We start from the raw sequence: 24,398 nt of genomic DNA on the forward strand, positions 1-24,398 counted from the left end.
TTGGGGGGGGGGGGGGGGGGGTCATCTTGGTTCATACAGGGGCACCATCTATATCCTGGACTGAGACACTGGCTCAGAGATGACAGTCATGTAAATCTTTGAGCCTTTTCACAAGCGTCTGACACAGATCAGCCCCCTGCTGCATCCTCTCCTTGTGACTTCTTACAATGTTGCAGTCTGACCACTGGGGGAGAAGAGACTGAGGAAATGCTTCCTCCTGCCTGCAGCAGACTGATCACTGGGGGAGGTGAGACTGAGGAAATGCTTCTTCCTGCCTGCAGCAGACTGATCACTAGGGGAGGAGAGACTGAGGAAATGCTTCCTCCTGCCTGCAGCAGACTGATCACTGGGGCAAGGGGAGACTGAGGAAATGCTTCCGCCTGCAGCAGACTGATCACTGGGGGAGGGGAGACTGAGGAAATGCTTCCTCCTGCCTGCAGCAGACTGATCACTAGGGGAGGAGAGACTGAGGGAATGCTTCCTCCTGCCTGCAGCAGACTGATCACTGGGGGAGGGGAGACTGAGGAAAATGCTTCCTCTGCCTGCAGCAGACTGATGACATCATCACAGCCTAGTCAGTGTAACTGGACTGGAGCTCAAGCTTCTTAATGGTAAAAGTGGGAGGAGCTTTTCTGAAAATGGATACAATTGCTGTATTCACGTCAGAAACGTCCTCATACAGACGTGTAGAGTGGCTGACGGTCCGGCTTAAAGGAGAGCTCCATGCAGCATAGAGTGGTATAAAGCTTGTCAGCCATGCAGCAGATGAAGAACCGTGTCCAGTGAAGGTCCTGTCCGGTGTGGGTAGGACCGGGGGATGGATAACGTGTTGAGCTCTCTTCCCCACGTGACGAGATTTATTTGTTTTTGTCTGGCTACAATGACGCGTGTGAGACGAGGGGACAGGAAGCGCCTGAATTGCCCTCCCATCCTCCGCTTTTTCCTGCCTCTCTCCAGCATGGCACCGGACCAGGACGGGCCCTCCCATGAAGGAAATGGGTCCCTGCTATTCTGTCGTAGAAGGATGAGCGGGATCATTTCAAGGATCCGTCCACCTTTAACACCATGTTCCATCCACACGTAGGACATGGCGCCATACCCCAACATCCTGAATCGTGGTGTGCTTCTCCCCTCCCCCGCCGGCAGGTCCCTGTGTATTTCTGGCTTTGGCGAGGCTTTTGTGCGGCTCTTTGTCATTCATTCTCAGGACGTGTGAAGGGAAAATCCAGTCCCATCTGTCACTGCAGCAGAGGGTTTTTCTCAATGGAGCACAAGTCTGGTGACGTGACCACTTCTTCCAGTCCCATAACCAAAGGCCCCGACATCTGTATGAGGGTGGAGGAATAGTCTGCAGGAGCCTGTACGGTGCATGCGCCCTCCACTGATCACTTCTTCCGGTCCCATAACCAAAGGCCCCGACATCTGTATAAGGGTGGAGGAATAGTCTGCAGGAGCCTGTGCGTTGCATACATCCCTCCACTGATCACGGCTGCAATGCTCTGCAGGATCCAATGCAAAAAAAAAAAAAGCAAATTTTTTTCTTTTTAATTCATTTTTTGCACAAAGTGGACTACGCCTTCTATCCGGCGTGCTGTTGCGAAATAACCCGCCGTGCCATCCAATCAGATTCTCTCTCTTCATTGGAGGTGAATGAATGGAGGAATCGGGTTTCTACGAGCAACAGGTTAGTCCTCTTTGATGGGGAGGACCCATTGATCTGCATGGAGGGTGCAGGTACCTGGGCTTGGCGCTGTGACAGTTGGGTGCCTCGTAGATGTTCGCTGCTTCCATAATGATGTCACGGCGTATTGGTCTGTTCGGACACTGTAGAGAAGGGGGGTAGCCAAACCCGGGCCCTCCAGCTGCGGTGGAACTACAAATCCCATGAGGCATTGCAAGACTCGCAACCACAGACATGAGTCCCCCGGAGAGAGATGCATCATGGGATTTGTAGTTTCACCACAGCTGGAGGGCTGGAGTTTGGCTACCCCTGCTGTAGAGAGTAATGACGTCTCTAATGATTTATGACTTCGGATTGCTGTGAAGGGTTCAGTATCTGCTTTGTGCAACGCGTGTACACAGCGTAATGAAAAATGCTTTTATATATATATATATATATATATCTCTATTATTATATTTATAATGTGACTTGTAGCAGTGCCAGCAGTCAGTCCTTAGTACTCTGAGATGCTGACTCACGGCAGTTAAAGCTGAGCTAGATCTAATAGACACAGATTATTGCAGCTTTGTGTTCCTGAACACATCAATACATGGAAGTACCTGAATGTGAACTGATATCAGCCTCTTGCAGTCCCCCGTACAGCAGTATGTGAGGAAGAAGCCGGTTATTCATCTGCTGATAGGAGGAGAGAGCAAAGCCATTGAGAAATGAGCTCACCACTGTACTGCTTCTACTTTCACAGGCTGGGGGGGGGGCGGGTCCGGGACAGTCTGGGCTCAGAGGAAGTGAGTTAGATGAGGGTGAGGCTGGCCATCAGGCTAAGGACATCTAGTGGTGGAAAAGGGCAGCGAGGGAGAGTTCTTGATTGAAAGTATATATTGCATGAAAAGCCTGAACTAAATGCCCCGGCGCAGCTTTGTGTGTGCGCAGTATGGTGGGCAGAGGATGGCGCTAGCCCTCGGATTTGGATTGTGTTTACGTTGTGCCCTCGTGGCCCATGCCGGGCTGGCATCCTGGCAGAGTTATGAGCCGCCACTAGCCTGTAGTTGGGGCCACATCTTATTTGCTTCTAGAACAGTGACGCTGTTGATTCCTCACTCATCACGCATTGTCTGTGTGGCGTGTATTCTGGAGCTCCCATCGTGGGCGGAATGGGCATTTTCCCATGGGGCCAGCTTTGATGAGGCCTGATGGGGATATTTCATTGATAGGAGGAGGGCCCGCAGTTGGTGTCACATGTTGGACATTATATAGCAATGGTGGCTCCTCCCCTTGGAGTCTGGGAGGGAGGCTGTCCAGCACCATCTTGCTTTGTGGCTCCGAGATGTCATGTGATCAAATGCCAACATCCACATAGGAAGCTGATGCTGGGAGATGTGAGGCCATGTCACGATAAACCATGTCCTTTAGGAACATCCATCAATGAGGTGCTATGGCACACATGATGCCCTCCCCTTACCCACAGAAATCTGTCCCTGCCATGAAAGAGCTAGCTGGCTGTGTTTGCCCCACGGGCCTAAGGTTCCCAGTCTGTCTTGTATCTAATGCTGGATTATTATTAGACTGGGTGGAGCGGGTTTGTTTCATAGGGTCTGTAAAGACTCTTAAAACATTTTGGACGCACTGATACACACCTCGGGCGGAGGTTGCTGATAACACCCGTCATATGACAGGGCAGGAAGTCTGGGCTGGCTTATCAGTCTGCGTTCACAATGCCACGGTGTCATTGATCGGGTGGGGACAGGTATTACATCAGAATATGACACAAGTCATTGCAGAGCTGAGGTGATATTAAAGATTAGACCCCCCAGAATATCATGCAAAGTCTGATTAGTGGTCTGAATTGGTATTTTGAATGATCCAGCCTATCGGTTCTCAGTAAGCGGTGGAAACGTTGTCACGTTGCGGTTTCCTAGGCTGGACAGTCTGTGTGAATGACGGCAGATCAGCGCTGCAGGTATAGAATATTATCTGGTAACATGTCCTAGCCCGGCCATATATTAGATTTGCGCGTTTGCACGTTGGGCTTGGCACTATGGAATACGCCCGGTAGGTCATGAAGCATTGCGCAAGGGGTGGTAACCCAAAACATTCAATCGCATTGAATCTTTTTACTGATCCGAATACAGCCGCGTACCCTCACAGTGGGGCTGCCCCCGCGCACTGCAAGGGTTAAGTGCTCAAAAAAAGATATACTCACCTGATCTTTGGTCCGGCCTGGCTGCTAGTCCAGCCCCTGCAGCCTTCTCTCCCCATGGGTTCTGGCGGCCTAAGGACCGCTGAGGTCATCACGTCTAATGCAGGTCCATTGCATTAGATGGGAGTACACCGAGGGGGGAGGGAGGCGCACTGACTGTCACAGGACAGAGGATCAGGTGAGTATATCTTCTGTATTCCGGCCCCTAGACCAAGGGGGCAGTTAACCCTTGCAGTGCGTGGGTAGCATTACTGCAGGGGTACGTTTCTTTTTTTTTTTTTTTTAAATTAATATTCCTGTCCTTTTTTAAGTTCCTTAAACTAGTTATATGTAAAAATTCGATGTTCTTTTTTATAGGTAATACACAGCTGCATTAAATGGGGTTTTGTTGTATGCCTCGAGTTTACTTTTCATAGCCAATTCCCCGTATCAGTTCCTCTTCTGTATCAATGAATATTTGACTGGCTGCTTCTATGTGGACAGTACGTGCCGACAGTCACCGCATAAGGGCTTTATTATGCAAAATCAGAAGAAGGAACTGAGGTGTAACCAAGCTTCCATCTTTGTATAAGCGCCCAGTATATATTCCATTCATTCCTGCTCGGCACCAACGATTCCAGTGTAATAGGAAAATGGTCAGCAGTGGGATTTTCCTCGGGAAGGAAGTTCTGCGGCAGACACACTTCTAGTGATGTGTCCTACTTACTATTAGTCGGCGGAGATTGTAAAAGGAAGAGCTTTATGTAGGTGACGGTGGAGCAGATAAAGACACGGTCACCTGCCCTGTGGTCTTTCTGGCTGGGGGTGAAGAAATTGAATAGGGAATGCGGGAGCCGGTTCTGCCCCAATGCGGGAACCAGCCGGCTCCATTGATAACGGCCACAGAAAACCTCTAAACTTAGGTGCTGGCTGTAATTTATAAGGAGCATTGGCGACCTGGCTCCTGGGATTTGTACAGCGTTGCTCTACTCCTTCGCCCCCATTATGTCTCCATTGGCATAAACATGTATTCATGGCTAAGATGAATGTAAATGAGCCATTTCAGCAAAGAGTTTAACCAGAGTGATTGGATGGCACTTGCACACTCCACCGCCACTTGATTTCCTATGAGCAACCTTAAAGTGACATTAAACCCTCAGATTTTTTAACATAAACCAATACTGTAATGTGCGCCTTACTGTAATCCATGTTTGTTCCCTTCTCTTTGCTGCTCTTCCTTTTTAAATCTGTATCTCTTCTCATGCTGGGCAGAACTTCTGTTTTGCAGCAGACTGCCTTGTCTCTGGAATGGATACATGGTGTCTGTGTATAGGTTTGCAACCTGAGCCAGCACTACAGGAAGAGGCACTCAGCTACAAAGGGAAGTTCTCCCCAAGCATGAGAAGACATGAGGATTTAAAAGGAAGAGCAGCAAAGAGAAGGGAAACTACCATGGATTACAGTAAGGCACACATTACAGTATTGGTTTATGTTAAAAAATCTGAGGGTTTAATATCACTTTAAGCTATAACCTAATAGCAAAGTGTATGCTTGGCACCTCTCCAGCTGTGTATGATATCATTTTGGGTGTGACCCGAATGGACAAAGTCTGAGGTTGTGGCATTATGGCGGAGGGCAGAGTCGGATAAGGCTGTTGTCAGCCCTTCTGTGGGAAAGCATTGCTATCTGTCCCCCGCCGGGTAGATTTATCCCGTTCTGGTCCATCATTGATCCAGGTGACTATTGTCAGCAAAACGGGAAGCTTGGGGAAATCCCAAATTGTAAAGTTGTCACCAGAGCTAGCAGTGGGGACATCCCTTCCGATGGCAATTAAGATGGGAATTCCCAATGTTTTGGGGAAATATTATCTTATTTCCTGTAGCATCTCCAGGACAGGAAGTGAAGGGAAATCATCCCAGCAAGACGCAACAAAAAGCTTTGGCTATACAGTACATGCGCTTTAAAGGCCACCCATGAATAAGAGGGAATTTTGGGTTGCTTAGGCTCTGAAGGAACTATACGCACTGATTATGTAACTTTCTTTTGCATTAGGGTGCCCACTCTTGAACCATGGCTGAGCACGAACCCACCTCAGAGCAGCTTGCACAGATTGCAGCCGAAAACGAAGAGGACGAACATTCTGTCAACTACAAGCCTCCAGCTCAGAAGACCATTGAAGAGCTTCAGGCCCTGGACCAAGATGACGAGAGTCTGAGGAAGTACAAAGAGGCTCTTCTGGGCCCTGTTCCCACCACAGTGGGTGAGTCATGAGCAGCCGGGCACAACACACCGATCTGCCAGCACACATTGTTCCCTAAGCCATGTGCACTTTGTAACACCCCCCTCTGTAGTGCACCTATTTTCCCAACCTCTGAGCTAGCTTCTGACACGGCTGTTTCCATGCTGCACTACCTTCTCTGGGAGCTTCATCCACATTGTCTGCACTATTTCTGTGACAACCCCTATTCCAGTGTCGTCACTGGAGTTCCTTGGCAATCACCACCCCTCTACTGGTCCACAGTATGTCTTCTGGAATCTTCTCCAATTCCTTCATCCATATGGTCTCTGCCACCTCTCCTCCATTGTCCATGGTACATCCTCGCAGCTAGCGTTACATCCTCCTTTAGTCCCTCCCTCATTTGCACTACATTATCTTACAGCCCTCCCCTCAGCCTTGCATTCTTCAGGGGCCTCACCATTGTCCACAATACAGCGTGATTAAACTTGTGCTTGTTCCCCTCCCTCGATTTCTCGCCACAATACCTGCATTCAGGGACAGCTGAACAGCCGGCTCCTTGCTAATCGGCGAGGAAGCCTGGATTTCCAGCCAATCGGCATGGAGCCGGCTTGCCAACCAATCAGGAAGCTGGGAGGCGGGTCACTACTCGCAGCCTGGCTTCCTGAATGCCCAGGAAGCCGGCTCGATGCGGATTGGCTGGGAAGCCGGTTTCCCGGCCAATCGCAATCAAGCTGGCCAAACATCATGGAGCCGGCTTCCCGGGCAATCAGGAAGCCGGGTGGCATGTCATTACCCGTCGCCCGGCTTCCTGATTGCCCGGGAAGCCGGCTCCATGCCAGCGGAAGTATCAGTATCAGTACTCTGTATCAGCAATTACCGAACGCAAAATATCGGTACTCGTACTCTAGACCAAATAACCGGTATCGGTGCATCCCAACTTTTTACTGATAAAAGGTGGAACCTTTCTGAAAAAAATATTGTTGTTGTTGTACATTGTGACATGTCAGAAATTTCATGCAGATACATTTAAAGTTACCGACAGGTTCACTTGGTTTTGGGCCAACATAAACTTGAAAGATTTAGACCCAGAGACGGGCAGGCAGCTTTTCTAGGAGAGGTGTACAGCAGAAACCCTTTTATATTTCTTATCGTAGGATTCCTTTTAAAAACAAATCCCTTGTTAAACATTATCTCTCATCAGATCCCGCTGCTCCAAACGTGGTTGTGACCAAACTGACCTTGGTATGTGCAGAAGCTCCAGGACCACTTGAGCTGAACCTGACAGGTAATTCTGTGTGTTTTGATGTCCGCAGTATCAGATGAATGAAGGAGCGGGTGTTCTCTGTGCACTGCGTTCCTGTGTGGTCTTACATCTGTCTGTTTTTGCTTGCCAGGGGATCTGGAGAAGTTCAAGAAAGAATCATTCGCCCTAAAAGAAGGAGTCGAGTACAGAATCAAAATCAGTTTTAAGGTGAGAAGTTTTCAGTAATTGAAATGACTCGCATCCATACTGGTGTTTGTTTTAAATCAGTACATTCCAAATATGCCCTTAAAGTAAAGAATGTATACCGTTGTCAGTCCCATTTTTATACACTCACTGGCCACTTTATTAGGTACACTTGCTTGTACCGGGTTGGACCCCCTTTCCTCAGAGATTTTGGTCCATATTGACATGATAGCATCACAGGCCCAAAGTGTGCCAAGAAAATATCCCCCGCACCATTACACCACCACCAGCCTGAACCGTTGATACAAGGCAGGATGGATCCATGCTTTCATGTTGTTTATGCCAAATTCTGACCCGACCATCTGAATGCCGCAGCTGAAATCAAGACTCATCAGACCAGGCAACGTTTTTCCAATCTTCTATTGTCCAATTTTGATGAGCCTGTGCAAATTGTAGCCTCCGTTTCCTGGTCTTAGCTGACAGGAGCGGCATCCGGTGAGGTCTTCTGCTGCTGTAGCCCATCTGATTCAAGGTTCTCCGTGTTGTGCGTTCAGAGATGGTATTTCTGCATACCTCGGATGTAACGAGTGCTTATTGGGAGTTACTGTTGCCTTTCTATCATCTGGAACCAGTCTGCCCATTCTCCTCTGACCTCAACAAGGCATTTCCGTCCACACAACTGCCGCTCACTGGATATCTTCTCTTTTTCGGACCATTCTCTGTAAACCTTAGAGATGGTTGTGTATGAAAAGCCCAGTAGATCAGCAGTTTCTGAAATACTCAGACCAGCCCGTCTGGCACCAACAACCACACCACATTCAAAGTCCCTTAAATCACCTTTCTTCCCCATTCTGATGCTCAGTTTAAACTTCAAGTCGTCTTCACCACGTCTAGATGCCTAAATGCATTGAGTTGCTGGCTGATTAGCAATTTGTGTTACCAAGCAATTGAACAGGTGTACCTAATAAAGTGGCCGGTGAGTGTATATAGGTGTAACAGATTAGTTTAATGTCAATATTGTCAGCCTGGTAGTTGAGCAAGGATCAAGATGATAGGCTAGGGAGCTTATATTTGAAATCAATTAGTTATGTCAGCTCTTACATTTCTCTCCTGATAAGTTACCTAAAGCTGACCTTCAGGCAGATTGCAGAACACCAATTCATGCAGCTCTGTGTTTTTAAAAGCAAACAATGTAAGGACCTTGACTTTGTATTGACCTCATGCAATCCACTGTACAGCAAAGCTCATACTAGGAAAGGCAGGGGCATCACCAGGAGCCAAGCAGCTATGCTAACAAGGAACATACACACAAAAGAAGAGGGCACTTAATGTGTGGGAACTCAGTGTGACCAAAGTGTTACTTCTACGGACTCTATAGCAACAAGGAACATGCTGAAAAGAAGAGAGAGCAGAGAGATGAGCTTGTTAGTCTTCTGCTTCTCATTCACTGTCTAGGGCAGGGACAAGCCCTAGCTTCATAACCAAACTGCAGTAGAGACAAGTCAAGGCATCAGGCTGGTTGTGCTGTGTAAATCTCGGGAATGAATGGACAGTATTAAAAGCCTCTTAGCAGTAGCTCCTGTGTATGTATCCCAACAGTGTATTTAGCAGTTTTCCTGCAGTTTCCCTTTATGGCTTTGCTGCAAAGTAACCAGTTGTTTGTGTTACAGGTGAACAAGGAGATTGTTTCCGGGCTGAGGTATCAGCAGCAGACATCCAGGAAAGGTGTAAAGTGTAAGTAACGGTTATCTTGCCTATGGTCTTAAAACAACAGATGCAGATACATTTAGGGCTAGATCACACCAGATGCAGTTGTGATGCGGTCCGTTCAGTTTGGCTGCTGCAGCCAAAATACATCACAATGCTTTCCTATGGGATTCATACTTCTCAGTATGTACATTGAGTTGAACATGTGCAAATTAATGTACAGTCCCAACATGTTCAAGTGTGAATAAACTCCAGTGTGCATGCACAGGAGTTGTCATCTTGGGCCGCCAATCAAGATGGCCGAAGATGCTGGGGAGAAGATGCTGGCATCATGAGGCAGCTTGTGAACGCCGGATCTCTGGAGTGAAGTATAGTTGGACTTTAAGAGAGCAAAACATTTGACTTGTCACCCTTCAGAGAGGCAAGTACAGTAAACTCCAAGTTATCTGGTACCCATGGGGATTGGTAGATACCGGATAACTGTAGTTTCTGGTTGCTTGAGAGTCATTAACTCTCAAGCAACAACCCCTCTGCCCCAATTGTTTTCTGCTATTGGCTATTTCAAATTCCCATATCCAATACCACAATGGCTATTGCACACATCCACTGCCTGTTTACATTCACCTGCCAGCTGCGGAATCTAGCTGGCGGCCGCAAAATTATTTAGTGTGCACATGTTTATCAAGCAACTGGCATAAAAAATTGAGGACATATGTCCTCAATTTTTTTTCCTCTGATTGCTTGAATGCCGGATAATGTTGAGTTTACTGTATAAAGCCTCTCACTGGGTGCTGCCAGTTTCACTTTTGATGGTAGTGACAGGGTCACTTTAAATGTGCCTCATTGCTCCCAATTAACAAATACAACTTTTTGTTTCAGTGGACAAGACCACCTACATGGTCGGAAGTTACGGACCTCGCATTGAGGAATACGAGTTCCTCACCCCGATCGAAGAAGCCCCAAAAGGCATGTTAGCCAGAGGCTGTTACAACATGAAGTCGATTTTCACCGACGACGACAAAACCAACCACCTCTCCTGGGAGTGGAACCTGACCATCAGCAAGGAGTGGAAGAACTAGGCCTGCCCAGGGACGCCCTCCAAAGGCTCAACACCCCTAGTTCCTCCAACTCTCTGAGAAGTGCTGCCGGATTGTGTTCCAACTCTGTACCACGTGGTGTCTCTTTCACCCCCCACACACACAGCTCCGTCCCATATAGTCCCTCTCCCCTCCCCATTCCAAAAAAAAAAAGAAAAATGCCAAGTGGGATTGACGTTTCTGCCTCGTGCGGACACATGTCTGCCTTACCTTTCCTGTGTTATACACCTAAGTGTTGGATGACTGGGAAGTGTTCAGTGCTTAAATGATTGTGCCAAGCTCTAGCTCTTGGCCTTATCAGCAGCAGGTTTACACTAGGAGTTCATAACAAAGATCCTATGCTGTATCCTCCCTTCTCCAGTATGTCCCACCCCATGACCGCCTTATAATTGTTTGCTGCCTTTTGTTTTTTGTTCTTTTTAATTTTCGTAGCCATGTTGCCTTAAAATGATTTTGCATTTGTTGCAGTAGGAGCGATCGTTTCTGCTCCATGTTAAGACTCGCGTGCCTCGCTTTTTTTGAAGTCTGCCTGCCGCCACGCTGTGCGTCGTCCCAGCCTTGGACGACGCCGCGTGCAAGTTTCTAAGCTGCTCTCGTCCCGTATTTTTTAGCCGCGACCAGGTCGCACATAAAGGCACTTATCAATAAATTTCTGAAAGTTGCATTTTTTTTTTTAATATAGAAAGTCAGGAATTGTTATCCAAGTTTGCATAGGACCAAACAACTGCAAAACGTTTGCTCGGTGTCAGTCCATGTTTCGTGGGCCGCAAGGGGTAAAGCACACCGACCAGATTTGTGCACATGCTTGTAGAAAGAGCTCCGTTCTAACGCTAGTACTGACATATGAATGTGGGGTCACAGGCTGCTTTATATCTTGGGGTGGGAGGGTTGTAACGGTGTCCTTTTTGGGGTACAGCCCTTATTTATTGCCTTTGACACAGAGTACTTTTTTCATGCTTCATGAATTAAAGTGTAACTAGAGGCACCATTTTATAGATTTGGAGTGGTGAAGGGTTAGAACTACCGTCCCCTTTTTTTTGTATTCCGTTAAGGAGATTGACTCTCGAATTGCTCATCAGTGTCACGGGGGAACAAAAGTGAAGGCAAATCCAAAATTTAGAGTTGCCACCAGAACAAAAAAAGAGGAAATCTTCCAATGGGGAGGATACTTCTTCCTGTGACACCTGTCTAAAGGTGCCCACACACCTTACAATTTATCTGCAGATTTTCTGTGGTCAGATGGAAAAAGTGCAACAGATTGGCCCAGGTGGAGATTACTCCATACACACAGTTAAGTGCAGATGGAGGAATCTGTTGAACCTTTTCCATCTGACCACAGAAAATCTGCAGATAAATTGTAAGGTGTATGGCCAGCTTTGGGGGGGGGGCATTTCCCTCGTATTGGCAAGATATCCTCTGACTTCCTGTTGATTCTACAGGACAGGAAGTTAGGGAGATTTCCCTAATGAAATACAGATGGTAAAAAAAATACTGACAGTTTTTATCAGCCCCCACTATATCCAATGTGGGGGGACAAAAAGCTTTGGCTTTAGATATCCTTTAACATTTCACCGGGGGGGTGTCTCTGTTTTTTGCAGCCCGGAGTGTCTTGGAGGAGGGGAGGGGGATTATCTCTAAGGTAGTTTCTTGCAGACAGAATTTTTTGTTTTTTCTTTTTTTGTATTTGTTTTGTCTGTAATCCTCTCCCCCAAACAGATTCGCATGATTCCAAACGGTCGACTGCTTTCCTTTTTATGAAAAATAAAATGATTCCAACTGGCTACACGATGCTTCCTCTTTGTAATGTGCTTCCCGCACTGCAGCCTCTCTTTCCTCCGGTATCCACTGTGCCGCCAACGACCCGCACCTTCCAGTAATTGTGTCATTGTCACCAGTAGCTGAATCACTGCTGCTCTGCACCGCCATGCAGCTGCCACCAGGGGACACTCTTGCAGCGTTTCATCATTCGTCATCTGCAGATCAGTGATGCAAAGTGGCTCTCCTATTTTAGGTGACTATCACTAGGAAGAGTGTGACGAGGCGGCACACTGAATACACCCATAATGCTTCTGGTACCACAACAAGACTTGGCCGTGCATGTTTGGACTGCACTCTGGTGGCGGCATGCCGCACAGATTCAGTGGCAGTTTGGGTCGTATGAAATAAAAAACGGCGTTTGATGATAGAGAGCGGCGCGCTGTTTACACTGGCTGAGCATGATCATCGGCAGTCTACTGATTTCACTTGCAGACCCTGCTGATGGCAAGTCGCGTAAGCTGTTGTCCATGATGAGTAGGCAAGGACTATAGTAGAAGCTATTCTATTCAAACTTGCCGTGGCTGACAAGACTTATACCGTCACTTCAGATTTTATCACCCGCTCTGATCATGATCGGAGCGGCGACAGATGATCTAATCTAATTCCCTGCTGCTTATTGGTGGCCTGTCGTGCTGCCCACTGGAGAATGCGTGGGCGACTTGCAGCAAGTCCTAATCCTGCAAACGTTTGCTGTCAAACTGCCGGAATGATGGGGGCATTTATAGGAACATATGACAACGTGTCGGAGGACTGTAATCATTTACATTCTGCTATCGGGTAAAAGAATAACACGAAAGAGATAAATCAAGAATCTTGCTAAAGCCGTCTGGGTTGATGTGTTTTATTGAGTACCTTCGGCTAGAGCTCTTCTTTAAAGTGTATGTAAACCCCAAACCTGAATGTAATACAGAGGTAGCCAAACGCTGACCCTCCAGCTGTGGTGAAACTACAAATCCCATGATGCATCTCAGGGAGTCATGTCTGTAGCTGTGAGAATCTTGCAATGCCTCATGGGATTTGTAGTTCCACCACAGCTGGAGGGCCGGAGTTTGGCTAGCCCCGATGTAATATATCGCAGCTCACCAGTCCTTAGCGATGGCTGCATTAGTTTTCTTTATTTCAGGCTTTGTTTTCCTTTTTTTTTTTTTTTTGTAACCTGCTGATCCTGTGAATATCGCACTTCCTGTCCCTTTTCTCTACACTTCTTTCTCTCCATTGTATCTATGGAGGAAGCCATTGTTGTCACACAGGCTGGACTTCAAACGTGTCTGCCTTTGTTCATCTCCATTGCATGGTGAATTGATCGACTTGTAGTTTGCGTAATACAAATAAGATACGTTGGGGGGAATTTATCAAAACTGGAGCCGCTGTGCATAGCAACCAATCAGCTTCTTTCTTTCATTTTCAAATCCCAACTGAAGAGAAGCTGATTGGTTGCCATGCCCAACTGCTCCAGTTTTGATTTATTTCCCCCCCCCCCCTCCCTTTGTTTTTTTACCTTTTTTTTTTTTAGGCCATTTTCACACGGGCATGCCCATCCGTCCGGTGTGTACATCTGTGCAGATACCTGCTCCCAGGAGGGACACCAGGGGGTAGCCTAACTCTGGCCCTCCAGCTGTGATGAAACTACAAATCCCATGATGCATCTCTCTCCGGGAGTCGTGGCTGTGAGAATCTTACAATGCCTCATGGGCTTTGTAGTTCCACCACAGCTGGAGGGCCGGAGTTTGGCTACCCTTGGTGCACACACTACGATAGGACACGGCTACAGCCTGCATCCAAGTGCGTGCACCCCGATGTACAGGTTCGGGGGGGGACGTAGCCGTATCCTGTCCTAGGAATCTAGAGGTGGTTGCATGCAATTACACGCTGCACCTGTCCCTATCGGGAGCAGATCTCTGCACAAGCATCCATGCCATACAGATGTGCACATCCCTGTGAATAAGGCCTTTTGATTGCAGGAAGTAACAAGGACACAGCATTTTTGGCAAGATGAACAGATGTTCTCTGTACTCGCTGAAAATATTCGTAGCCTAAAAGTGGAAACAAATGCAGCCATCACTCAGCACTGGTAAGCTGCATCATATTAAATGGTTGCTACTCCAGTACAGAACGTAAAGCGCATCTAACGCTAAAATCATAATCGTAAAGGGGAAGGGGTGTCTCTAAATGTTATACCAGTGGTAGCCAACCTTGGCACTCCAGCTGTTTTGCAACTACAAGTCCCATGAGGCATTGCAAGTCTCTGACAGCCACAGACATAACCCCTAGCGGCAGATGCATGTTGGGATTTGTAGTTTTGGCACAGCTGGAGTGCCAAGGTTCGCCACCACTGTGTTATACCATCAAGATCACCGACTCCTCAGTGTCTTTTATCAGCTTACAATAATCCTGTGCAAACCCAGAACTGGTGCCTGTGGTGCGTCTATACAACTGGATGGTGGAATAACACTGTGTGGCCTCCGATGGGCAGCTGTACTGTCCTATAAGGGTTGCCCAAAGTTGGCATTACTAATAGGTCGGGTGCTACAGCCCTCCACAGACAGGACAAGGTGCTCTGGTGAACAGGTCGAGTGGCCCTCTACAGAAGAGGTCAGAGGCTTTGATTGGGCAGGAGAAAGATTTTGTTACGGCTCCTTTTTAATATTTTTTAAATCGATCATTACACTGGAGAACCTCTTCAAAGATGAAGAAATAACGTCACCAGCACTCCAAATGATAATTTAGCAATAGTCCATTTCATTACACATTGCCATTCAATGCAAGCGCTTTCGGGGCCTCAAGGGGTCCCCTTCATCAGGCTCATTCTGAGCCTGATGAAGGGGACCCCTTGAGGCCCCGAAAGCGCTTGCATACATCCGGATATAAAACCGGACAAATGAATGTACTTCTGTGTTCATTAATACACCATTCAATGGAATTCACTAAACACTTATTAGTAGGTGTGACATGTAAGAACAAGTTCGGGTTTATACTTCTGTTATCACCTTCTCCAACCGGTGGCGCCCTCGCACGAGGATGACATCACACTCCTTTCGGCTCGATCCTGGGAAATACAGAGCAGAGGAAGACGCCCTTGCAATAGACCGAGGCATCTTTTTACGAGATGGCACCCGCTCTGCATTCCCCAGGAGTCTTCTCGGAAGGGTAGTGACATCACACCCGGTGATGTGTAAGACATTGGTAGGGTTAGGTAAGTATAAATCTATTTCTTATTTTGTAACAGGCACATTTTACACTTAGGAACAGTAGGTGGAGGGGGGGCCCAGGCAATCTGTTGTGACTGCGGTAGAGGACCAGATCTTCTGTCCTGCCAGGCAGAGCTGTCTCAATCTCGGGACTGGAAGAACAAAATACAAATCCTTTGGTAACTGCTCCCAAATAGGCATTTCAGTACTAGATTTTGCTGCTTACCTGGACTTCAGTTTTATATAACCTGCCCTGAGAATGGGAGGCTGCCATAAGTGCCACTAGTCAGCGCTGGTGGATCGGAGGGGAGAATCCAGCCCCTCCCCTGTCACGGCAGAGAGCTGTGACAGGATCGAGAAGTGAGCGAACGCCGGTATGTGTTCGCTCACCTCCCGATCTACTGAGCCGACCTGTGACAGTCTCATTGTCACAGGTCGGCTAGAACTAAGAGGTGAGTGAAAATCACTCACCTCATAGTTCTCCTTTAATATGCGTGCCTATTCCAGGTCGCTCACCAGCCAGCATGCCAAAAAAACTTGTCTAACCGATGAGGCTAATAAGAGAGGTTTAGATACACGTCTTCTGCAGAATATGTGAAAGCCGCATCACCTCATCAAGGCTCCTCTGTGTAGTGTGGTCCTAACTCTAACCTATGAGAGTCTCCATCTTGGAGCACATGTAGCAAAAGATAAAATTGGGTGCAGGTTCGCCAGGCGGCAGCCCAATCTCCTTAAAGGCACAGGGACACACAAGGGACCCCACACATCACAACGGTAGCTGAGACCCCAGTGTGTCACTGCACCAAATCAGTCAAGCAAAACTGTATAAAGCCCTTCCATGTGCACCTTGCTTTCAAGCTGGTTATGAGTTGATTGTAGTCCATAAGGGAAGCGAGCTTGGAGCGGTGACTACTTTACAACACACACAGGGACCATGGTGAACAAAAGTAGCCACCCTCCAGAAGGAAGGACAGTGTCAGCACCAATTCAGAGATGATTTGAGGATCTACAGCCAGTGTCACTTTCACATGGGAGCTCTATGAAAGGAGCATAATGGGTGTTTACCCATGACAACCAACCAAATTCCTGGTGGCATTATTGGCACACATCCGAGTATTTATTTCCAGTTACTACTTGCCTTGGCATGCCTTCACTTTCCAGCCACTTGCAGAATTACCTCTGTAAATATCTCCTTCTCTTTGGTAGTACCGACACACCAGCAGATGGTGTCAGAGTCTTGGATCGGCCACAGGAAAGGGAGAAGGTTACAGCGGCAGCATTACTATGTCTTTGCTTCGGTTCTATTTTTGAATGTGTGAATATGGATTGCTGTTTTTTTCTCGCGATCCGGATTGCAGCAACTTTCCAGTATTTGTATTCATAGAGTTCCTGGGTCAGTGTGCTCTGCAGAATTGTCTGCCAACAAGGACATGGCACACAACTGTGAACTCTGACCAGGTGTTGCATAGAACAAGAGATTGAGAAATGTTTGGGCACTTCATCGGTATTGAAACGGCCGTACAAGCTAACGCAGAAGAGAGTTACGCCAAAGATCCTCCTTAAGCAAGATTGATGCAGGATACAAATGATTTTGATAGCCAGCAATGTTGTTGTGCAGTTATACTAAGGCTCACCATAAACACATTGGGGGTTACTCCCAAATCTGGCGAAGGCAGCCGAGTGAATAACCCAGCCGTACATCGGCTGCCTTCAGCTGCACTTCGGTCACCCGATCATGCTTTGCATATGGATCGGTTGAGCCGAAGCTCCGACAGCTCATTCGCTGCCGTTCGCCCCTATTCACATAGGGGCCGAACGGCAGTGAGTGAATAGCCGAATGCCACCAAGCGGCATTTGGCTCGGCTATTCCGCTCGGTACCTCCGTGGTACCGAGCAGAATAGAAAATAGTAGAAAAAAAGGTTAACAAAGTAAATAAATAGTGAACTTAAAAAAGAAAGATATTTAAAAAAAGAAAAAATATTAGAGCTGTGGAAATTAAAGATTAATTTCTCGATTAATCGTTAAACTTTTTGATCGATTAAAATTATTTTGATCGCTAATGAAAACACTCACCTCTTCCGGGAGTCGGCGATCCGGTGACGTCACAAACATGGACGTCACCGGACTCCTCCACCCTTCCCCAAGTGGCTCCGTCGGCTAACGAAGGGAAGGGGAAGAGTCCGGTGACGTCGATGTCCGTGACGGCTAACGAAGGGAAAGGGGAGGAGTCCAGTGACGTCGATATCCGTGACGGCTAACGAAGGGGGGAGGAGTCCGGTGACATCGATGTCCGTGACGTCACTGGGCTCCTCCCCCCTTCGTTAGCCGACGGAGCCACTTGGGCCGGGGAGTTTGCCCAAGAAACTTTCTGCAAGCGCGCCAGCCAAGGCATTGGCCTATACAGCACAGCAATGAAGTAATAAAATGAACTAGGATCACACTAATCCAGCACGTTATTATTCTGAGTTGCCCCACTCAAGCGGCGGCGATATTGAGTGGGGCACGTGAGATTAATAACGTGCTGGATGAGTGTGATCCTAGTTCATTTTATTACTTCATTGCTGTGCTGTATGTGTATAGGCCAATGTAGTTGGATCTGTATGTGCGTTATAATTTATCGAAATTAATCGATTTAAAACATTTTCAATTAATCGAACACGAAAATTGTAATCATTACCAGCCCTAAAAAATATATAACAATTGGGCGGAGCTAGCAGTGACAGCTAGAACTGCCCAACTGTTTCCTATTGACCGGCACTTGCTAGAGTCTTCTAGCAGGTCCCAGCCAATGAATAACAACTGTGAACCGTGAATAGCCCATACAGCAGCCCTTCGGTTCCGCTCCGGCGGCCGAAGAATCAGCCAAAGCTACGACTGTATCCTTCGGCTCCTTCGTGAATAACCCCCATAGATTTCCTATGAGCTGAATGAGAGAAACCCAAATAGATTCCTCCATCCATGCTAAACATTCCTGGAGGAATCTCTGCTGCAGCTGCCTGAATACCCAGTGACTGCATCTGAAAGGATGTTCATCCTGAGAATGTTCCACCTGGCTGGACCCAACAAGACCCTCCATGGCTCAATTTTCCACCAAAGTAGCCAGAATTTGAGCCATGTATGGCCAGCATCAGTCCATGTGAAAGTGAAGTTGCAGTTATAGTGGTGGTGAATCATTCATCTGGCATTTTGTTATATCTCTTCGGGACTCTAGCGCTGGCCGTACATGACCCCAACTTTGATTGATTTTTAAATTTGTTGAGCCAGGCGTAAAATTCTCAGCCAACCAGTGACTGCATTCTATCAGACGCAGTCACTGTTCTGGTATTCAGGAAGCCAGGTACTCTGCAGCTGTCTGATTACAATAGCCGGCCGTGGAGATTTCTCCAACCACACTAGCATGGATGGGGCAATCTATTGATGTTCTCTTGTTCAGCCCTTGGTCTGAAGGAAAGAAATTTATGTGTATATGGCTAGCCTAAGGGAGAGATTTCCCTATCTCATTTACCATTGTCTAATGCAGGGCTGGACAAATCCCAGGAGCCAGTAGCCACTGTGTCTTAGAAAAGACAGCTGTCACCTTACCTTTGAGGTTTTCTCAATGGAGCTGGCTCCTTAAAAAAAAACTCCTGCTGGTTCCTGCATTCCATATGAATTTGTCCACCCCTGGCCTAATGTCTGTAGCTCTGGTGCCCAACCTGCGGCATAAAGGGATTGCAGTGATCTCTAACTTATTGCAGCGTGTCTCCAGTCTCCAATCACACCTCTAGCATGGGCACAGTATAGCACAAGGGTAGGCAACCTCTGCACTACAGCTATTGTGGAATTACAAGTCCCATGAGACATTGCAAGACTCTGACTGCCACAGGCATGACGGGAGTTGTAGTTTCACCGCTTCTGGAGTGCCGATGTTGCCTGCCCTGGTCTACCAATTTCATCTAGTAGAAGGGTAGGCAATCTTGGCACTCCAGCTGTGCTGAAACTTGCAAATCCCATCATACCTCTGCAAGTCATGCAATGCCTCTTGGAACAGTGGCTATTTCCACAACAGCTGGAGTGCCAAGGTTGCCTACCCCTGATCTAGTAAGTCTGCAGAGTGTTCCATAGCATTACAGATACTGAATATCCTTCGTCAAAATGTTAGTTATCTGGCTGCAATTGTGATCCAGTGTCAGCGCTCTTATAAGTATACAGACAGGAAATTCTGCCTTCCTGTGGCCGCTGCTTGCTGCAGGTCAATACTGTATTGAACCCACAGACAGCCAGGCTATTAGAATTTGAGGAGATGAGCAGTGTCTAATTCTAGATTTCTCTTATTATAGATTGCTTTTAGGGGCCTGACATGCAAAAATCTCGAATCTCTCTGAGATGCCACCCGAGGCTGTCGCATTATAGGGACAGCCATGCAGGGCACCATGCTAACACCCCTTCCCAGAGGACACGACACCCCACACTCACAGGAAATGGTTTAAATATATGTTTGATTGGTTGCATGTTTAAATGAGCCTGCACCATCCTAAATAGTCAGGCCCTTTTTATTACAAAAGTCACGGTTCTATAGATTATTGGTTAAACAAGCATAGACTTCAGTCATGACACATTATACACAATTACAAAGATCTCTTTGTCTGACCTCTCTATACTAAAAGTGTGCTCTGCGAACAAAAGCTTCTTGTCTATGGCGTGCGTCAGCTAAGTGTTACTAAAGCCGAGAAAGCTGCCGCTATTGACCGGCTAATTTTCCTCTTGTGTAGAATAAGGCAGAAGGTGCCCTGACATTCTATATATTATGTAATTCAGCATAATACAAGCCTCAGATAAGCTGTTCATTCACAGAGATCTCACCATTGTCCTCACTCCCTTGAACAGTCTTCCTGCTCACCGCGGGCTTTCTAACAGTGGTTCTCAACCTTTCTAGGGCCGGGACCCCTTGGTAACATTTGCCAAGTTGTGGTGACCCCCAACGGTAAAATTTAGGGATGAAGCGGCTGCTGCAGCGACATTTGGCAGAGTGGCGGGAGAACTGACACTGCTGCGCTAGGAGAGGGTTGAGGAGGACTCTCACCGAGCACAGAAATCACACAGCGACTCACAGGTTGAGAACCACTGGCGTACGCAGTCAGAATAAAAGAAATTTAAAAAAACCACCATAGGGATGCATATCTAGATTCCTATTGGCTATTTCACTTTGCAATAGCCAATAGCAAGCTAGCTATTGCACATGCCCTCTGCTGCTGTCAATCACTAGAAAGGACCTGATGGAGAACTTCAGGTCCCCCTCAGCTGATTGGCAGCAGCAGAGGGCGGGTGCAATAGCTAGTTTGCTATTGGCTATTGCAAAGTGAAATAGCCAATAGGAATCTAGCTATGCATTCCTATGGTGGGTTTTGTTTTTCTGACTTACAGCGGCCGGCGGCCCCCGATGTCAGAAAAAACAAAACAAAAAAAAACGATCGCAGGGAAAGGTGTACTCTGCTCGATCGAGCAGAGTGAACCTTTCCGGGAGAAAGTGTTTCTCTTCGGGCGGCCGGGAGCCTCTATCTAATAGCGGGAGACTTCCAGGCGACCCCTGGCATATCGCCATTCGACCCACAGGTTGTGAACCGCTGCTTTATAAGACGCATACATATTAGACCCCATTCACACCAGGGCAACAGCAGGTTTTTTAGTGGACAATTGAACTGTAGGTGGAAGGTGCATTCAAATTAATGGCAATGCAATGCACCTCTCACACGAGAAAGCGGGGTAGGTGCGATTGTGTGGTACAGTGCGGTAATCACATGGGACTGTGCGATTAATTCACTGTACTAGTGTGAATGGGCCCTCAAAAACACTGACAGACACACACAACCAGACACAATCTCACACACTCACAGACATTCTCAACCACACAATCTCCCTATCTTATGAGAACTGGAGTGGATCCTCAGCCTGGGGTCCAGTGTGGGCTGTTGTGCTGTGACGGAACTCCATCCATATGTACATTGCTTGTACAGCTCCCTTGCGTGCCTTGTAGAGGTGTCAGGAGCCAGAATGTGACATCGCTCCGGTCCAGGCACCTCTACAGGACACGTAAGGGAGCTGTATGCAATGCATGTATGGACGGAGCTCCCTCACGGCCATAGCCCCAGCCCACCCCACCTCAAGCTGACACTCGGCGCCGGGCAGCATATTGTGAATGGCTGTTTGGCACGAGAACTGACAGTGCTGCACTAGCGGGACGCTGAGGAGCCTTTCATCTAAAAAAGTGGAAGGCTTGCGGCGACCCACTTTTGGGTCATGATCCACCAGTTGAGAACCAAGGATACAGAGGAATATAATATGAGAAAGGGGTGCGTGGGCATAGTTACACATTACATTGTAATAAGGAACGTGTAGTTCATAAGGTTTATTATTTTATGATTCTGGGTACAATGCCCTTGCATGAGTTACGTATGGAAGGAAAAATGTGCATCGCTGTTTGCAGCTTACCAAATGAGCTTGTGTGTGGTCAGAATGGGAGATCCGTTCTGTGCAATTGTAAAAGAAGTACACAAACACGCACTTTCCATGTATGACTATACAGACCCAGCTACTTGCCTGTGTTGGTCACAGTCACTTCTGCACCAGTGACATACCAAAGCCTTGAACAAATACTATGAAGGATGCATTATGTCAATAAAGCTGATTGGAAAACTGCCACTGTACATAGGGGGGGAAGGGGAGTTTAGCACCGGACAAGGTCTAACAAGATCTAACAAAATGGAGTTTATGAAAAAAAAAAAATGTCATGACTTGAATTTGTGTTACAATCAACACACCGGGGTGTCTATTTATGTTTTCACACCACTTTCACCGAGGATTTACAAATTTTTCCAATTGAATCCAATTAGAAAACGTGAATCTTGGGTGAAAACCTTTGCAAATAGACCCCTAACTTTTTTTTTCCTGCGCTGATAAAGATCTGTAGCTCATTAATTTTGAATGAGAAGCCAAAGCTCCGTAAAGCTGCCCATAGACCTTACGAATATCGGGCGATTTTCATATGCGATCGCGTTTTCGTCCGATATTCGTAAGGTTGATGGGCAGTGTACAACCGCAAATACTGTACAATTAATCGACTTTTGACTAACCAGCAGGTTATAAAATTTCGGTCGATCGTACGATTTTCGCAAGGATGGTGGCGTTTCCGTACGTCAAAATTCGTACGATTAACACTGCTCATGCGCAAACAAAAATATGAGCGGTTGATTACCGCAATTCGTCCAGGTGCTTTCTGTTAATTACTGCTGATCGAACCTTGCGATAAATCAAGGCTGAATGGGGCCACCGTACGAAAATGGTACGATGGCTCGATTATCGGACGAATAGGTTCGTCCAATGATCGCAAGGTGTATGGGCAGCTTTATACACATTTACTGTAAATTGGACATGCACCTTTTTTTAATGCAGCGCACGACAATGCATGGATTGTTCATACTTGTGTGTCAGGGTTACAACGCGCAAGCCTTGTGTTAGGTACATTGGGGTGATATACACTGACTGGCCAGATTATTATGACCACCCCATCAGTACTTTGTTGGGCCACGAGATGACTCCACGAGATGACTTTGTTGGGCCGCCTCGTGACTCCACGAGATGCGAGGAATCTGACACGGCACTGTTGCCCTTCTGTTGTCTTGTACCAGTGTTGCCACTCTCCGTTCTGCCCTAACATTGACTGGTCGCTGACGGCCACAATTCGCACGTTCAGACCCAGATTTTCGGCTGACAGTCCAGTCTTTAAACACTTTAACAATGAGCCCCTCTTAAACATTTAACGAATTCTGCTGTTTTGCTGATACCCGCTCCATGGCTCCGAGCGCCAACAATCATGCCACGTTCAAAGGCTGTTAAATCGCGTTGTTTCCCCGCGCGTTGTTTCCCCGTATCTTCAGAAACAAATCACTTCTACTGTCGTGGTAAACAACCTGCTTCCCTATTTATAATGGTCCCAGGAAGGACGGGTGCGGCTTGTGATTTGTATGCAGCAGTCTGATCTTCTCTATGGAAGTACGCGGCCGTAAGCCGCCGTACGCTCACCCGAACAGCACGTCCGTGCGGGTGTCCCTGCACAGACATGCAGTTCGGGTGAGCGCACGGTAGCGTACTCACATGGAGAAGAACAGGCTGCTGCGTACAAATCACAAGCAGCACCTGTCCTTCCCGGAAGCTGCCCGATACGGCCGTGCACGGATCTTTACGGGCCGGCCTTTACTCGTCTCAATGAGAGCATAAAGGTGGCCATACACTTTACAACCATCACAAGACCTTAGTCTTGCAATGGTTGTAAAGTAATTAAAAAAACGTACGATCTGCCCATCTTGGACAGGCAGATCGTACTTGCGATCATCGCAAGCCCACCCCCCTGAGGGGCGGGCTTCCGATGACTGCAATGGTGAACGGGCAGCGTGAGCGTGCGCACACCGGCCCGTTCGGCATTTGTCTCCCGAGCACCGTTCAAACCAGCCGAAAATCTTACGATTTTCGGCTGGTTTTCTAGCATGTTCCTTAGACAAAACACGTGCGACCGTACAGTAGAAACGGTCGCACGTCTTCATTCACACTGCACGATTCTCGTACGATCGCGGGATTTCCCGCGATTCTCGTACGAGAATCGTGCAGTGTATGGGCACCTTAAGGGGAGTAAAGCAGTTCTGATGTACCAAATGCCTGTGTACATAAAAAGACACATCCATTTCTTAGTAAAGAGATTTTCTTTTAACTTTACTGAATCAAAAAGGAAGCTCTGCAATGTGAGTGGATTTGTTCTCTAGTCATGTGACAGTAACTTTGGAATAGTAAAGAAACAGGAAATGTCATTCCACCAATAACAGACTATTGACTCTCCTGGGAGCCATGTGATCAGTGTATAACATGACGTGTCTCAAGTTCAAGCCGCGCACACTTGACTGTGCAAACACAGCACGTCCCCGGTCTGTGAGGCCAATAAATCATCCTACTGCTCTACTTTCATAAGGTTACTGCATGAGGGAAGTCACACAAACACCGCATCTGTCACAACATGC

General features: G+C 47.3%; 1 protein-coding gene across 1 annotated transcript in view; it reads left to right on the plus strand.

The window, feature by feature from the left end:
- ARHGDIA (Rho GDP dissociation inhibitor alpha) overlaps window positions 1-10,483 on the plus strand; it is a 12,881-nt gene extending 2,398 nt beyond the window's left edge. Inside the window, exons 2-6 of the mRNA XM_018553657.1 lie at window positions 5,910-6,117; window positions 7,298-7,381; window positions 7,491-7,567; window positions 9,214-9,277; window positions 10,130-10,483. Of these exons, the coding sequence (XP_018409159.1) occupies window positions 5,928-6,117; window positions 7,298-7,381; window positions 7,491-7,567; window positions 9,214-9,277; window positions 10,130-10,329 (615 nt within the window). The 5' untranslated portion in view covers window positions 5,910-5,927 and the 3' untranslated portion in view covers window positions 10,330-10,483. The remainder of the gene's footprint in view (window positions 1-5,909; window positions 6,118-7,297; window positions 7,382-7,490; window positions 7,568-9,213; window positions 9,278-10,129) is intronic.
- Window positions 10,484-24,398: the final 13,915 nt, after the last annotated feature.

This window comes from Nanorana parkeri, unplaced genomic scaffold (assembly GCF_000935625.1).
Source record: "Nanorana parkeri isolate BGI_ZX_2015 unplaced genomic scaffold, ASM93562v1 scaffold126, whole genome shotgun sequence".
Lineage (NCBI taxonomy): Eukaryota > Metazoa > Chordata > Amphibia > Anura > Dicroglossidae > Nanorana > Nanorana parkeri.